This window comes from Coenobita brevimanus, chromosome 57, assembly GCF_032717465.1.
Source record: "Coenobita brevimanus isolate Jiangsu-jjx chromosome 57, ASM3271746v2, whole genome shotgun sequence".
Classification (NCBI taxonomy): Eukaryota; Metazoa; Arthropoda; class Malacostraca; order Decapoda; family Coenobitidae; genus Coenobita; species Coenobita brevimanus.
In genome coordinates this window covers 59,895,565-59,914,140 of record NC_137010.1, presented here as the reverse complement: position 1 = coordinate 59,914,140, position 18,576 = coordinate 59,895,565, and the positions used below count along the sequence as shown (strand labels likewise).

The 18,576-nt window shown below is 46.2% G+C and overlaps 1 protein-coding gene across 1 annotated transcript in view; it reads left to right on the top strand.

Moving 5' to 3' along the window:
• LOC145402051 (nucleoprotein TPR-like) overlaps nucleotides 1–18,576 on the top strand; it is a gene marked incomplete at its 3' end in the record, with an annotated part of 419,889 nt that overhangs the window by 47,786 nt on the left and 353,527 nt on the right. The window contains exon 6 of the mRNA XM_080274148.1: nucleotides 6,200–6,374. Within this exon, the coding sequence (XP_080130274.1) occupies nucleotides 6,200–6,374 (175 nt within the window). The remainder of the gene's footprint in view (nucleotides 1–6,199; nucleotides 6,375–18,576) is intronic.

Here is an 18,576-nt window from a genome sequence, read left to right as displayed (position 1 = left end):
ATTTTTCCCGCCAGTAATTTGAACTTGCCACGCACGGCGCAGGACAGCTTTGTTGTGGCGCATCATTCCTCCGACGTCCGATCGAGCGCTGCTGCATCCTCCCCACTTTCCACCTGTCTCTCGCTGCGAGTGCACGCTCGTCGTCATGACTGTCCACGTGTTCGCTTTTGTGGTGGTTCCTTACCTGCTGCAGGCACTCCTGCTGCTCTCGGGCCTCTTATTAGTGTGTGTGATGATGGCCCCGCCGCCTGAGAAGAACAGGAGAGTGGTCTTTACTCTGGAGAAGAAACGGGAGATATTGGAGAAAGTAGATGCGGGGTGGTCTTCTTCCCGCATCCTCCGCGAGTTCAACCTGGCCCGATCTACTTTGTTCTATATCAAGAGATCCTGAGACAAACTCATGCAGTACACGGCTGACTTCTTATCGAGAAGCAAACGCAACGTGGAGAGGAAGGTGCTGTTTACTCCCAAGTTTGCTGAAATCGACCGCTCCACGTTGATTTGGTATTGACAGTAACGTCCTGCTGGTGTGATGGTACGTGGAACGGAGCTGAAGGCTGCTGCTGAGAAGTTCGCCAGGCTTCACGATGCCCTAGACTTCAAGGCATCCGAGGGTTGGCACTTCGCGTTCAAGTTACTGCATAGCCTTACTAACCGTAAAGCTCATGGCAAAGCTTTGGACGCTAACGAGGATGGAGTTGACGAGTTTCGGCACAAGGTGAAGGGCTTGATCGACAGGGAGGGCCTCACTCTCGGTCAAGTCTACAATGCTGATGAAACAGGTTTATTCTATCGCTCTTTGCCAACGAACACTCTAGCCGAGGAGACGAAGAAGCATGTACCTGGCCGGAAGCTCTCCAAGCAAAGGATATCTGCTTTGTGTTGTGCCAATGCTAACGGGATGCATCGGCTTAAGCCCGTTATTGTTGGCCGTGCAAAGCAGCCTCGGTGTCTTTGTGGGGTGATGGATGTCCTTCCTGTCGTCTGGTACCATTCTTTGAAGGCATGGTTTACAGCCTAGATCTTCAAAGACTGGTTCCACCGCCTCTTCGTCAAGGAGGTCATCAATTACCAGACGAAGACACTGGGAATCCCGCACGACAAGGCAAAGGCCCTCCTTCTCCTCGACAATGCACCTGCCCACCCGTGCGAAAAGGACTTGGTGGCTGAGAATTGCCGGATTAGTTGCATGTTTCTGCCACCTAATACGACTGCTCTCATCCAACCAATGGACCAAGGAGTGATCGTGGCAACAAAGCGCCTATACCGCCGGAAGTTCCTGGACAAGGTGATGGTTGTTCTCGAGGACAAGGACGAGCGCAGGGAGGGACGGGACATGCGAGGCCAGCGGACTTTGGAAAACCTTCGCCGCTACAACATCAAGTCTGCAATCTACAACTGGGCCAGTGCATGGAAGGAAGTCCCTGTCAAGACTCTAGAAAATGGTTGGTCTAGTCTGCTTCTCAGAACGGATGTGGAGTACGATTTTCTAGGGTTTGACGTGGATGACTTCCATGTACGGCTATGTACGCATGGCGACGATGTTGATGTGGACGATGTGCGTGAGTGGTTGGATGACGACGAGGGCGATCCTGGGTATCAGACATTGTCTGATACCGAGATCGCGTCTTCAGTTGCAGTTGTCAGTACCCAGCTTGAAGATTCCGACGAGGACGGTGACGATGATGCGGACTCCTCTCAGCATGACACTACTCCAGCCATCCCCAAGCTGAGCGCACTCCAGGAACACCTAGAGTTCGTTCTCGACTACCTGGAACACCCGGACTGCGACAGGGAGATTGGGCCCTTGGGACTTGTGGAGGAAGTGCGTGCTTTCAGACAGCGCATCATCAATCATCAGAATCGTCGGTCCTTGCGTCAATCAACGATTGACAGTTTTTTCAGGCCCGTGACCCCCGCTGTGCCCAGCCCTGGCTCCACTCCGTTGCCTCCCCAAGACAGGCCCTCATGCTCCGAGCCACAGCCCAGCACATCAGCCACGGTGGAGTCACCGCTCGACGTGAGTTTGTGTCTGTCTTCAGAGTCGTCTGCAGTGGGTACGCCATCACCATGACCCAGCGACGCATCCCTAGGTCACCTGCCAGTGATACTCTCGGACTCTGACAGTGAACAGATGCCAAGAACTTCTCCACTAGACCACACGGGAATTTTCTGTGTTGTGCAGTGAAAAAAACAGTGTGTTGTGTTAAGGATTTACAGTCGTGAGTGAAAAGACTAATTTGGAGCAAAATTTAACGTAAATAGACTTGTTTGTTTTTTGCTTTAGAAAATGGTTAGAAGAGTGGGAAAAGTTAAAGTGCAGAGTGCAACACTTAGTAAGTTACAATGGATCCTAAGTTAGACAAGAGTGCGCACTGCGAAGAGAACGGACTTCTGAGTGCGATTGACTAAGTTCAGTGCAAGACATCATGAACAGTGTACTGGAAGTGCTGCAGGAAATCCTTCTTACTGTCAGAGTCCGAGAGGAGGCGGTTATTCATCGAGATGGCCATGGACTTGCTGTAAGTAGGCAGAATGTTTGATACTGTATTTTTTCCATACTATACTTACCTCAAACACCTCATTTCACTCTTTAATGTTCTTTATTGGCGTGAATAGGGTGTTAGGAGCTATGCATGTGCAGGACGAAGGTGTTTTTCTGAGTTAGGCTAGGTTAGAGTCCATAAGTACCAGTCCAGGAGCCAGTAACCAGATGGTTTAATATTGTATGAACCTACCTCTAAACCCTCATTTTATGGTTCATTTGCATTTATTTCAGTCATGGGGTATGATGCGATGGCACATGTGGTGGCGATGGAGTGCAATGTGATGTTTCAGCCAGTGGCAATGAGGTGCGATGTGATGGCTCTGGGGGTGGCAATGGAGTGCGATGTGATGACAGGAGGTGTGGAGGGAGACAGCTACGATGCTCGGTTAGGTGGCAAGGGAGACCAGTGCGAGGACTGATGAGGTTGCGATGGAGTCAGGTGTGGTGGCTCATGTTGTGGCGAGGGAGACAGAGACGCTGGCTGAAATGGTGAGGGAGATGGAGGTCAGGACGAGGAAGGCAGCAATGGAGTGGTGGAGTGCCTTAGTGGAGACACAGGTGACACAGGAGACGGAGATCGGCTAGAAGTTAGGTCCTGCACTACGAGCTGAGCACATCCTCAGTGGGAGGAGACCCTGGGTGTTTCTCTGCTGGTCGATGGCGGGGGGGGGGGGGATGCTCTGCGGGTTGAAGGTTGGGGAGATGCTCTGCTGGTTGAAGGCTGGGGAGATGTTCTGCTCGTCGAGGGCTGGGGAGATCATTTGTGGCTTGCTGGCGTGGTGGGGGCCTGTTTGAAGGAGGCAGTGATTGTTGTCTGCCTGGCTGCCCTCTTCTTTTTCTCTAGCATCTTCCTGTACACCTTGATCCCCTCCTCCAGTCGATTAGCTGCATCCCTGCTTTGTCCTGGGAGAGGGTCGTTTGTGCGTGCATCCGCGCAATGATTTCATCCAGCTTGGACATCTCCCTCAGAATTGTTATATTGAGAGCTCGCACTTCAGGGACGGCCTTCTCCTCCTGTGCCTCCTGGTGCGCCCGCTGAATCTCCATATTGAGGGGCTCCTCATTATTAAACTCCTCCCTGTTGCTTTCGAGAACCTCCTCCACGTCATCCTCGTCAACCTCCCCAAAGCCCGCCTCGTTCGATAATTCCACTATGTCCTGCCACACGTGATTCACTGGCAGAGCTTGTACATCCCCGGGGAAGCTGGTGAAGGAGTGCATGCATTCAGGCCACCGCTTCCATCACACACCGTTCATGGTGGCCTGGTTAACTTCACGTGACGCTGCAGTGATGTTCTCTAGGGCGTGGCATATATTGTAGCCCTTCCAGAACCACAGGCCCTCACCAACTGCTGCATAGTGTGGTGGAGGTAATATGCTTTGAATGCTGCGATCACCCCTTTGTCCATGGGTTGGAACAATGAAGTGGTGTTAGGGTCAGGAACACCACTTCAGTGTTGCTTGCCCATTCCTTCATCATGGGAGGGTGGCTAGGCGCGTTGTCTACCACCACGAGAAATCGATTCGCCAAATTCTTCCTCGAGGCATACCTCTTCAGGACACGAGAAAGGTACTGTACATGTGGAAATATTACAAACAGATATCGGAAGTTTACCAAGCCTTCTCGTTGGACTCCCAAATCACCCCAAGATTTTCTTTAACATACCCTACCAGAGCCCTGGGGTTTCCGGAGTGGTAGACAAGGAGCTGCTTCAATGTGAGGTTGCCTTCGGTATTGCCCCCCAGCTGGAGTGTCAGACGGTCCTTTGAGGGCTTGAACCTTCATGTAGACTTTTCCTCTGGTGCAAGATATGTCTTGAAGGACATTCTTTTCCAAAAGAGCCCAGTCTCGTCAAAATTCAAGACCTGTTCCGCACTGTAGCCACCCTCCGTGATGATACTTTTCAGTTCGTCAGTAAACGCTGCCACCAAAACTGTATCTCCACTCACCACCTCACCTTACATCTTCACGTGGTGGAGATTAGCTTGCCTCTTGAACTGGTCAAACCACCCATGGCTTGCCTTGAAGGTCTCTGTATCATCAAGATCTCGCCTCACCTTGATTTCCTCCCATTCCGAGAGAGCCTTGGTGCAAATATTTTCCTGGCTTATGGGTGCTTTCCGCCGGTTCTGATCCTGCACCTACGTGCGCAGCATCCGCTCCAGCTCCTCCATCGCAGGCTCTCTCTGTCGCGTGATATGGGAGGCGGATAAGGTTGCAACCTCCCCAGCAGCAGCCTTAATGGCCTTTCCCTTCTTGATGATGGTGGACAACTAAGGCGATAGCACACGCACCCTCACTTTTTTTTGTGGCAATTAAGAATACAGGTATACACCTGTTTAACTATGTAGCTTGTTGGGTAAAACCCCATCGTTAGGCAGGGCATCATATCTCGGGGTACTTTTAACGTGTAAAAATGTGGACTGTTTACTGGCCTTGGGTTTCCCCTAAAATCAATCCCAAAACCCATCCAAATGAGCCCCAAAACAAGTTTAAACCCAATCTAAATGGCCTAACAGCTGTCAAGGAAGCTAACCTAAACCTGACATCTGTAAATAACTCACCGAAACCAACAAATAAAGCTTGAAAATCATAAGGAAAAGGTTAGAAAATATCATACACCTTTCATCACATCTTTTCAGTCCACGTCTGGTCCTGGTCATCATCCTTACCACTCAATCTCTCTAGGGCAGGGTCGTGGGGGGGGGGGGAGGCTGGTGAGGTGAGGTGATCATAGTGGGAGACTAATGCACTGGCTCTGGGAGTGGCGATGGAGTGCAATGCAATGAGGCAGGCGGTGGCAGTGGAGTGTGATGCGATGGCTCACGCAGTGGTGATGGGGTGCGAATCATTGGCACAGGCGGTGATGATGAGGTGCGATGCAATGGCTCTGGGGGTGGCAATGGCGTGTGATGCGATGACAGAGGAGGTGGCGAGGGAGACAGCTGCAATGATCGGTGAGGTGGCGAGGGAGACCGCTGCATTGACTGATGAGGTAGTGATGAAGTCAGTTGCGGTGGCTCACGTCGTGGTGAGGGAGACAGAGACAGTGGCTGAAATGCAGAAGAACAAGGAAAGAATGAAGTAAAGGAAGACAGAAGAGGATGGAAGGAAAGAAGGATGGAGGAGAGGAAAGGTCAGACACCCGAGAGCAGCACTACATCGAGTGAGTGGATGGTGAGCGCCCCCACCTACCACAAATATATATACAGTATATATATATATATATATATATATATATATATATATATATATATATATATATATATATATAGATAGATAGATATATATATATATATATATATATATATATATATATATATATATATATATATATACTTGATAACAATTGGATTGACTGTCTGATAGGTAATTATGAGCACAAATATGTTGAAACGTGTTCTTTTGAGGTAGAGTCAGGATTTTAGGGCTGGAACAGTGAGTGAATGATTGTGGCTCAGTTACTGGGCATACTGATGGTTAGTATCATGTCTTTTGTCTTGCTTTCTAGACCCTGCTTCATACCACCTGTGAGTGAGAAAAAGATGCAGGATGATGATCTTTTTGAAGCATAAATGGGAATATTCATCATTTTGAATATCATTAGACCCCTTTATATCTTGTACATTGGTGTTTCTTTTACTGTCCAGGTGCGTGTGTTGACAGAGGAGCGAGAGCAGCTGAAGAAGCAGTTGAAGGAAAAAGGTGAGAGGATACAGGAACTGCTGAAGATGCTTAATGAGTCCCGGGAGAGTGAGGTGAAACTGGAGGAGAGCTTCCGCCAGGAGCTGCAGGCACAGCAGAAGCTGACTGACATATATAAAGGTATTTGATAACATGTCTGCTGTTTATGGTGATATGTTTGTGTGTGAGGTGGGACAGACTATATGATTATAGGTAAGGGCAAGCAAGTGCTGGAGAGGACACCTTTACATGATAGCATCAGTGTTACCAAATAGCAAAGTCTCCTAGTTATGCAAACATCTCTCCACTCCTCGCTATCCCCTGAAGGAAGTATGGTGGACTGCAGGAAAGAGCAGCTACTTTGCAGTCCACTGGGTTCATGTCAAGGTGAACCTAGGGCCTCAACAACATGATAAGATGTTTGGGGTTTATGTGGGACATCAGTCTATCTATCTATCTATCTATTGCCAGACGCCTTAATCCCGTAAGGGGTGGCCATAAACAAATCGCCTCCATGTCGCTCTGTCCGACGCTATTTCACTGCCCTGCTCCCAGCTTACACCCCCCTCTCTCATATACTTCTCCACTCAATCCCTCCATCTCATCCTTGGCCTCCCCCTCCCTCTCCCCCCTTCCACCTCACTCACATTCACTCTCCTCATCAGTCTCTCACTCTCCATCCTCTCCACATGGCCAGACCACCTGAGTGTGTTTCTCCTAACACTTCCAATCACATCCACGTCCACACCACAACACTCTTTCATTTCCTCATTTGTCAGTCTGTCTCTCCATGTAACTCCACATGCTCCTCTCAGATAACTCATTTCCACTGCTCTCACTCTTGACTTCTGTCCCTCCAGCAAGGTCCAAGCTTCACTTCCATACATTAGAGTTGGTATCACAATGCTCTCATGTAGTAGCTTTTTAACTTCCATGCTCACTTCCCTGTTTCTTATTGCTACTTTCAAGGAATCAGCAACCTTTCTTCCCTGTTGCACCCTTTCAAGCACTCCACCCTCTAAACTTCCATCCTTACTCATCACACTACCCAAGTACTTAAACACACTCACAATCTCCATTTCCTATCCATCCAGTCTCACTGTACATTCACTGACTTCACTTCCCTCGTAGGCCATAACTTTACTTTTCCCTACATTCACCTTTAGATTCCGTTTCTTACACACTCTCCCAATCTCATTCACCAAGCCTTGAAGCTCCCTTTCATCTTCACCTAACAACACAGTATAATCTGCAAACAGCAGTACAAGGAGTTTCCACACACTGCACTCTCTCACTAGGGCCACTCCAACGTCCATTACTCTACCTTGTATCTCTTTTATAACCCCATCCATACACAGATTGAACAACCATGGAGATATGACACATCCTTGTTTCAATCCAACCTTGAAATAGAAAAATTCACCCAGTTCACTATCCACACACACTGCAGCCTTAACACCCTAATACAGCCTTCAACAACTTCCCATCTACTTCATACATTCTTAGCCCCTAAAGCACGGCCAATGGACAGCCAACCCTCCCCGGGTGGCGGGGTTTGATCGTGGTCTGAGTACCTGTAGGAAGATATGAGCCAAAAATCAGAGATTAACCCTAGAACATTATACTTGGTATGGCAGATAGTACTTACATTCAGCTTTCTCCAGAGACAGGTGTTGAGCCTTCATGGACTACCCAAGGACTTGTGGAGACTTGCAAAGTTGGGTAACAAAATCTTCACTTTCACACCTCCAGCAACTCGGTTTCCCCTCTACCACAGCCTCATTCTGTCACAATAAACACTATACTACAACGTACAGGTAGTTTGGAATCCGTATTTGTACAATAAGCACTGAAAATAAGGCTAAAATCAACGAAGCGTACAGCCGACATACAGCGCGGCGGCGGTCTTCCCGTCACTCAACAAACATTTCCATTTTCACAGCTAAAAACACATATACTACAGTGCTCGTCAGAAGTATGGAGCGCCCTGCGTCCCTCCTGAGAAACAAACCTTTCAACATTGAAAAAACATATAAATAATGCATTTTATTTACCTTTAGTGCTTCGTAGGGTAGCCTTTATGTTTCTTCACGGACCTGAGATGTCTTGGAAGTGAAAGGGTGAGGCTCCTGAGGTGCTGGAGGGGTATTTTTTCCCAGGAGTCACGAATGATGGCTTCCAGTTTGGGCAGAGAGCTCACGTCCTTCCCTTGGAGACTCTTCTTTACGAGGTACCAGAGGTTTTCAATTGGGTTGAGGTCTGGGCTATTTCCTGGCCAGTCTGTCATGAATGATACCTCGCAGTCACGAAGCCAATTGGTGACCGATTTGGCCTTGTGAGCAGGTGCACCGTCCTGCTGAAACACTCGTGCACCTGTTAGCTCGAAGGAGTCTGGTAAATGATCACACAGAAGCTCCACGTAAACATCCTGATTCACTCTGAGGTTCTTGGGAAGTACAACAAGCTTCCCCAAACCCTTCCCTGAGAAACAACCCCATACCATGAGTGAATCAGGATGTTTAACTGTGCTTTCTACATACCGTGGGTCAAGTAGGTCACTACCTTTGCGTGCTCCTCTGTTACAGGTAACACTAAACGTTGCCTCATCAGACCACAACACTGACAACCATTGCTCCTCACCCCAGTTTAGATATTTATTAACAAAGGCAAGCCTACGAATTCTCTGGCTGCTAGAGAGAAGAGGCTTTTTCACAGGCCTGTGACTTGTGTAACCAAGCTCATGCACCCTATGAGACACTGTTCTCACTGACACCTCACCAAACACTTCCAGGTTGCTCTCCTTAATTTTCCTTGCACTCACACGAGGATTAAACTCCACTGCACGTTTTAAAACTTTAACAGACCTTGGGGAAGTTTTCCTAGGCCTACCAGACCTCGGTTTCTTTGTGGGAACTTCACCATTGTTTTTCCTCTCGAAACCGCGCACACCAACGACGCACTGTCGATCGTGCCACACCAACCAATTCACTAATTTCCTTTGTCTGGTGGCCTGCCTCCTTTAGAGCAACGATCTGGGATATGATTTCACTCGATAGTTCACGGGTAGGTGCCATAACAAAGTTTTGAAGGCCAAAACACTGCGGGACACTCGGTAAAAAATGGCGCAATTTGAGAGGGACACTTGGCGGAATTCCTCTCTCTCAGGCAGCCCGTGGGCGACTGAGGCGGGAACCAACCAGCGCGTCAGAAGGCCTCAGGCTACCGTGATGTCATGCTCGGAGCTCAAACTTGTGGCTCAATTCTTACCCCCAAAAATGGGTGATTCTTTTTGGGCCATAAGTATTGCGCGGCTGGCGGACAACGCTGAATACTTCTGACAAGTACTGTACATTATTTTCAATCATATTACTTCCCAAAAGATCACCGCGGCGTGCTTTTTATTCTGCCTTACGCCCGTCACTTTATTCTCGTTCCTGTCGGCCGCTCGCACTGGCTCGGAAGAGCTAGAACTCGCCATAATGTCACTTTGAAAGCCTGCGGTAAACTGATGCTAAACAGGAGCAAACCGTGCGAATAAAAGCTAGTGTGACAACTGGGGAAACAAGCGTTTCCTATTAGTATAAACTGCTTGTGAGAGGAGAGCGCAGATTTACAGTTCTGAGCAGTCAGAGCGCTGCCATGTATCACAGCCAGGCTGGCCGGGCCGTGGTGGGGGGGGAGGGGGGAAAAAAACGCGATACTTGGCAACAACGGAAGTCAGTAGTACAAAGGTAAAGTATGCTAATTGTAGCTAAAGGGTGGTGGTACTGATAGACAATATCAGCCGTAACATCCTTGCCCGCGTTTATTCAAAATTAACTCGAATCGCAAACGCGACGATCCGCCATTATGTCCTTTTTGGCGAGCGTCGCAAACGCGACGACCCGCGTTTTAGGGGTTAATACAGGTAACTCGCACGGAACACGTGGGTTTCGTTCCTACCGTGCTGTGTTAGGTGCGAAATTGCGTATATTTAAACTACTCCGTATTTTGCTCCCTAGACCCCCCAAATGTGTTGTTTTGCTGTTATCTGTCACTGGTAATCACTAGAAAGCACTTTAAGTGGTTAGAAGGTTTATTTAATGTTATAACTCACAAATACAGTACTCCAGAGCAAAACTTCAACACACAAATACTGTACGTAAACACAAGGAAACATTCCGACGCCGATCATAGGTAATCATATAAATCAGGTTAACTGGTACCAGTGCTTTAACATACAAGTACATACCAGAACAGTACATATTTAACTTAGAAATGCAGTACTGTGATATCGAATGATTTCAGTACATAATCTGTTAGGAATAGCTGGAAAAAAAAAAATGTTATGAATACATTTTCACCTTTTTGATCTATGTTTATGGTAGTTTCGAGTTATTTTTTACGTTATCGTTGTGCCCATGCTTGGAAAAGGGAGCGAAAGAGTTGAATTTTCAGTCCTAAATGAGAAAACTGCACGTCCTCCAAGGCTAGACTCTGCCACGGGAGAATAAAGTGAAGGGTCAGTCCAATTAGCAATAAGGAAGTTGTGTCACAACTTCCAGCTCCCACACCACGAGAATGGCTAAAAATAGAATCGTAATGCAGTTTCAGAACTAACAATAAGTCTAATTATTACGAATACAGATACAAAGCAGAAATAAATACGTTTACAGACGGGGAAAACGTACTTCTTCCGTCATAACATGTTCATCTTTCTCTATCATTTTACGTTCATCTTTATCATTTTACCTTGTTATTTTCGCAATATATATTGCTGTCTCGTAAACAGGGTGGTTGAGTGTGTTTTGCAAGGGAGGAAAAAGGTTGTATTTTCTGTCTGGGTCAAGTTAATGGGTGTAACTGTGTGTGGTTAGGCATGGCCACGAGCGAAAAAATCGTACATCCACTCCTCACGATAGCAAGTGGTGAACTGACAGATGATACGTAACATGAGAGGGTGAAGTCAAGGTCAGTCTCATGTCCCAGATTTTCGTTCACTGCCCGAAAGTTTTCACAGTTTTCTACAAGTTGCATTGCATCAATTGATCCAAACCATTACAGCAAATCTGAGCAAATAGGTAAAGATACCAAGACAAAAATGTATTTTTCTCTTATTATAAGTCTTTAACGAACAAACAAAAATGGCAATATTCCGATGCCGATCATGGGTAATCATATAAATCAGGTTAACTGGTGACAAGGCTTTATTTAATGCTTTAATTGCTTACTAGTACATACCAGAACAGTAAATATTTAACTTACAAATACAGTACTGTAGAAAAGCAGTACAGTAAGAGTTTAACGAACAAACAAAAAAGGCAATATTCCGACGCCGATCATGGGTAATCATATAATTCGGGTTAACTGGTTACAAGGCTTTATTTAATTATTTAGCTTTATTTAAGTGCTTACAAGTACAGTACATACGAGAACAGTAAATATTTAACTTACAAATACTGTACAGTACTGTGGAAAAAACGAACAAATAAAAAAGGCAATATTCTGACGCCTATCAGGTAGACTGGTTATAAGACTTTATTTCTTGCTTTAACGTTATTTAATAGTACTTTAAGTTGCACATAAACTTACCAGAACAGTACAGTACTATAAATATTTAACTTACAAATACTGTGCTACTGTACTCGGGAATGTCTCACTCACTGAATAATTTCCCGCCTAGATCGTCACGTAATCAAAACAAACTGGGCGCTGCGGTGACGTTCGAGGATTTGATCTTTCAAAGGCCTCTGCTGCGTTAATTTGTAGTTTTCATAATGGTTTTTTAATATTACGTTGTCTTACATGTATCCCAGCCCTTACCGTGTATAATTGCGAGCGCGTTCCGTGAGATCGTGTTCCGTGCGAGTTACCTGTACTTTCCACAATCCTTGTCTATCCACCCTGTCATATGCTTTCTCCAAATCCATGAAGGCTGCATACAACTTCTTTCCCTTCTCTAGAAATTTTTCCACTAAAGATCTAACAATGAATATCTGATCTGCACAACCTCTTCCCTTCCTATAACCTCCCTGTTCTTCTCCAACTAATTCCTCTGCTATTTCCCTAACTCTGTCAATAAATATCCTGCCATATACTTTTCCTATTACACTAAGAAGACAAATGCCCCTATGATTACCACACACTTCTTTTTCCCATTTTCATTTGTACAGGCGAGTAATTATACCCAACTTCCAATCCTCCGGGACTCTACTTTCCACCCAGGCCAATCTGCACATCCTCCACATCCATCTGTTACTGTCTCTCCCCCATGCTTCAGCATTTCACCAAATACTCCATCAATTCCTGGAGCTTTCCCCATTTTAACTTTCTTCATTGCTTCCACAACTTCCATCCTACTGATTTCTTCCTCTCTTCTCACATCCCTCCTTCTCCCAGCCATTCCCCAGCCACTTATACTTGCATTACTTTCATTCTTTATGTTCAACAATTCATTAAAGTGTTCTCTCCATCTGCTCACTTTTTCTCCCTGCTCCACTAGTTATCTACCATTTTTATCTTTCACTCCCCAACTAACTTCTTTGGCACCCTGTTGAACTCTCTTTACAGTACCTCTTTCCGGAACATTTTCTTACATTCCCTCTGCTTTACACTTAAATCCTTTCCAAATTCCTCATCCATTCTCTTCTTACTCTCTGTTACTAATCTCTTCACCTCTCTCTTCCTTTTTACATATAACTCTCTCTTCCGTCTCTCAATTTCTTCGACGCCCCTGTTTCTCATCCACTCACTATATGCTTTCTTCTTTTGTGCCACAGCCTCTCTCACCTCTTCATTCCACCGTTCTGTTCCGTGCATCCTCTTTCGTCTTCTCTTCACCCCACACACAACCTCACATGTCGCACACATTTCTTCTGTGAATATCTTGCACACGCCTTCCACGTGCCCCATCTGCTCCAATCTATATTTACCAAATTGCTTCTCCACTTCCCTCTTATATTCTGCCTTTTTCCCATCTTCTTGTAACTTTTCTACCCTCCTTGTAAGAACTACTTCCTCCTGTCCTTCCCTTCTATTTCTACATTTCATTTGGACTTTGATTTTGACCACCAGCAAGTGGTGGTGAGAATGTCCACTTCCCCAAACTCTATATACTCTTGCATCCATTACACATCTTTGCATCCTTTGATCCACACACACACAATCAATCATTGCCTTCCATTCATTCAGTTCACCACCCACCCTTCTCATCACTCGCCACGTATACCTATAGATCATTTTGTGCCTGGAGGGGGTATTAGCTATCCCCAACCCCCTCTCGGCACAAATGTCCACTAAAGTACTGCCAATCTCATCCATCTCTGCATGCATACCCCACTCACCAACTACTCCATCCACCTTCACATTCCCTACTTTTCCATTCATGTCTCCAGTCAAAAACTCTCTCTCATTCCTTTCAAACTTTTCCAAGCACGCTTCCTCATTTATCCAGAACTCTTCTCATACTCTGCTTGTACGATCTTGCATTGGCACATACATGCACACAGTCGCCCACATTTGTATTCCAACTTTCAATCCTACCCACACAATCCTTGAGCCACTTGATCCATACTCTCTTATGTTCTTTTTCCATCTTTTACTCACAACAACACACACTCCTTCTTTTGCACTCTCATTCTCACCTACTCCTGCAGATATACCCCATCCATACTCCCATTCTCTCACACTCTCCTCTCCATTTAGATTCAGTTACTCCACATACATCCACTTTCGCACCCACAAGCACCTGGACAATCTCTCTCTCTTTCACCTCATTATTCGCACCCCTTACATTCCATGTAGCTATCTGTACCAAGTCCTTTGTTCTGTCCTTAGTCATCACCTTTTGGTTAGTCCTGGTCCGAGGCTTCATATTCGTATTTTTAATTAGTTGTTTCCTGGGGAGGGGCACTAACCCTCCACCAACCCACTTGTTGTCATGTAGGGAACACGTGTGGGACTTACTCTAATATATTGGTACCATAATTCCTTGCTTAACAAGGTAGTTCTTGTCCTAAAAAATATTGCCGTGTTGAGTGAAAATCAATTTAGTTGCCCCATGAGGAGCGTAAAAGCCTAGGGCTACTCAAGTTGGCCCTAACATTTAAGATGAGAGTGACCAGCCTCACTCATCCCTGAGTGGCATTACAGGGAACTCGCACGGAACACGTGGGTTTCGTTCCTACTGTGCCATGTTAGGTGCGAAATCGCGTATATTTAAACTACTCTGTATTTTGCTCCCTAGACCCTCCAAATGTGTTGTTTTGCTGTTATCTGTCACTGGTAATCACTAGAAAGCACTTTAAGTGGTTAGAAGGTTTATTTAATGTTATAACTCACAAATACAATACTCCACAGCAAAACTTCAACACACAAATACCGTACGTAAACACAAGGAAATATTCCGACGCCGATCATAGGTAATCATATAAATCAGGTTAACTGGTACCAGGGCTTTATTTAATGCATTATCTTTTTTGAGTGCTTTAACTTACAAGTACATACCAGAACAGTACATATTTAACTTTGAAATGCAGTACTGTGGAAAAGCTGTACAGCATGTCTTTAATGAACAAACAAAAAAGGAATATTCCGACGCCGATCATGGGTAATCATATATATCAGGTTAACTGGTTACAAGGCTTTATTTAATGCTTTAATTGCTTACAAGTACATACCAGACCATTAACTATTTAACTTACAAATACAGTACTGTAGAAAAGCAGTACAGTAAGAGTTTAACGAACAAACAAAAAAGGCAATATTCCGACGCCGATCATGGGTAATCATATAATTCGGGTTAACTGGTTACAAGGCTTTTTTTAATGATTTAACTTTATTTAAGTGCTTACAAGTACAGTACATACGAGAACAGTAAATATTTAACTTACAAATAATGTACTGTACAGTACTGTGGAAAAAACGAACAAATAAAATAGGCAATATTCTGACGCCTATCAGGTAAACTGGTTATAAGACTTTATTTCTTGCTTTAACGTTATTTAATAGTACTTTAAGTTGCACATAAACTTACCAGAACAGTACAGTATTGTAAATATTTAACTTACAAATATTGTGCTACTGTACTCGGGAATGTCTCACTCACTGAATAATTTCCCGCCTAGATCGTCACGTAATCAAAACAAACTGCGCCCTGCGGTGATGTTCGAGGATTTGATCTTTCAAAGGCCTCTCCAGCGTTAATTTGTAGTTTTCATAATGGTTCTTTAATCTTACGTTGTCTTATATGTATCTCATCCCTTCACATTCATTCATTGCCAGACGCCATGTATCCCAGACGGGGTGGCCAAGGGCTTAGAGTTAATTGTTTTACAGGGAGGGGCACTAATCCTCCACCAACCCCACTTGACGTAGGGATGCCAACAGCATCTGGTGTTCCCAGGCGGTCACCCATCCAAGTACTAACCAGACCGCTTCCTGTTCGATCAGCGAAGTTAAGCAACGTTGGGTCTCATCCCTTACCATATATAATTGCGAGCGCGTTCCGTGAGAGCGTGTTCCGTGCGAGTTTCCTGTACATGAGAAATAAACCCCAATCATCCCTTGGATATAAACCTACACAGACTTAGTCCATTTGGAGTGGCTTAATTACCTAATAATAATAGTAATAATATCCATCCATCCATCCATCCATCATCCAATCCTACATTGCCCCATGAGGAGTGTAGGAGCCCGGGGCTAGGCAGTTGGTCCTGACATTTAAGATGAGAGTGACCAGCCTCACTCATCCCTGAGTGACATTACATGAACAAACAACCCCAACCACCCTTTGGATATAAACCTTCATCGGCTCAATCCAGTTAGAGCGAATTAATTACCCACTAAACCACCAGGTGCCAAAATTTGGTTATATGGTTACCACCCAGCATAGTAATAGTTTCGTGGTGTACAGGAAACCATTTGGCTTGTCACTTAGTGTAGTCACCCACAGGCAGATGGAAGAGGAAAGAATGAAGGAAAGACAGACAGAAGAAGGAGTGCAAAATTACCCGTAGGCAGAAGGGCAAGGAAAGAAAGAAGGAAAGGGAGACAGAAGAGGATAGAAGGAAAGAAGGATGAAGGAAAGGATAGGGCAGACACCCAACAGCAGCACTACATAGAATGAGTGGATGGAATAATAATAATAATAATAGTAATCAGTGGTGGGCAGCGCAAACGAAGACGGACGTTGCGCAATCGCAATGTCCAATCCACAGTTCACTACCTTGCGCAAGCACAAGTGCGCAGTCTGACAAATATTTAGCTTGCGCAATGTTGCAAAGCGCAAGTGCAAACCATTTGCATATATTTGTGGGAATTACTGTAAAATATTGAGATATTTACATAAAATAGTACATACTAGTCTCCGTAATATCCGGACGCCCAATTTCCGGACATCCCCAATAACTGGACATTTTCGTCCTGGGATCCAATATTCCCAAAATGGGCCAAAAACTGCAAAAAATTCGAAAAAAATCAGACTTTTTCCCGCCCGTAATTTGAAGTTGGCATGCGTGGCGCGGGTCAGCTGTGTTTTGGTGGATTGTTCCGCCGATGTCCGCTAGAGCACCCCTGCATCCTCCCCACTTACTGCCTGTCTCGCGTTGTGTGTACACGCTCGTTGTCATGGCCGCCCATGTGCTCACTTTTGCGGTGGTGCCTTACCTGCTGCAGGCTCTCCTGCTGCTCTCGTGCCTCTCCTTCGTGTGTGTGATGATGGCCCTGCCGCCTGAGAAGAGAGGGAGAGTGGTTTTGACTCTGGAGAAGAAGAGGGAGATATTGGACAAGGTGGATACGGGATGGTCTTCCTCACACATCCTTTGTGAATTCAACCTGGGCCGATCTGCTTTGTTTGATATCGAGATATCCCGCGACAAACTCATGCAGTACATGGCTGACTTCTCGTCGAAAAGCAAGCGCAACGTGGAGAAGAAGGTGATGTTTACTCCCAAGTATGCAGAAGTCGACCGCTCCACGTTGATTTGGTGTCGACAGCAATGTGCTGCTGGTGTGATGGTGCGTGGCACAGAGCTGAAGGTTGCTGCTGAGAAGTTCGCAAGGCTTCACAACACCCTAGACTTCATGGCATCCGAAGGTTGGCTCTTCGCGTTCAAGTTACGACATGGCCTTACCAACCATAAGTCTCATGGCATAGCTTTGGATGCCAACGAGGATGGAATAGACGAGTTTCGTCACAAGGTGAAGTGCTTGATCGACAGGGAGGGCCTCACTCTCGGTCAGGTCTACAACGCTGACGAAACTGGCTTGTTCTATCGCTCTTTGCCCATGAACACTCTAACTGAGGAGACAGAGAAGCGTGTACCTGGTTGCAAGCTCTGCAAGCAACGGATATCTGCTTTGTGTTGTGCCAATGCTAACGGCATGCACTGGCTCGAGCCCGTTATTGTTGGCCGTGCAAAGCAGCCTCAGTGTCTTCGTGGGGTGATGGATGTCCTTTCTGTCGTCTGGTACCATTCCTTGAAGGCATGGTTCACAGCCCAGATCTTCAAAGCCTGGTTCCACCGCCATTTCGTCAAGGAGGTCATCCATTACCAGACGGTGAAACTGAGAATCCCACGCGACCAGGTAAAGGCCCTCCTTCTCCTCAACAATGCACCTGCCCACCTGTGCGACAAGGACTTGGTGGCTGAGAATGGGTGCATTAGGTGCATGTTTCTGCCACCTAATACTACTGTTCTCATCCAACCAATGGACCAAGGAGTGATCGTGGCAATGAAGAGGCTCTACCGACGGAAGTTCCTAGACGAGGTGATGGTTGTTCTCGAGGACGAGGACGAGCGCAGGGAGGGACGGGACACGCAAGGCCAGGAGACTTTGGAAAACCTTCGCCGCTACAACATCAAGTCTGCAATCTACAACTGGGCCAGTGCATGGAAGGAAATCCCTGTCAAGACTCTAGAAAATGGTTGGTCTCGTCTGCTTCTTGGAACGGATGTGGAGCACGATTTCCTAGGTTTTGACGTGGATGACTTCCATGCACGTCTACGTGCGCATGGGGACGATGTTGATGTGGACGAAGTGCATGAGTGGTTGGATGACGACGAGGGCGATCCTGGGTATCAGACATTATCTGATATCGAGATCGCATCTTCAGTTGCGGGTGTCAGTACCCAATTTGAAGAATCCGACGAGGACGGCGACGATGATGCGGACTCCTCTGAGCGTGACACTACTCCAGCCATCCCCAAGCTGAGTGCACTCTGGGAACACCTAGAGTTCGTTCTGGACTACCTGGAGCACCGGGACTGCGACAGGGAGACGGGGCCCTTGGGACTTGTGGAGGAAGTGCGTGCTTTCAGGCAGCGCATCATTATTCGTCAAAATCGTCATTCCTTGCATCAAT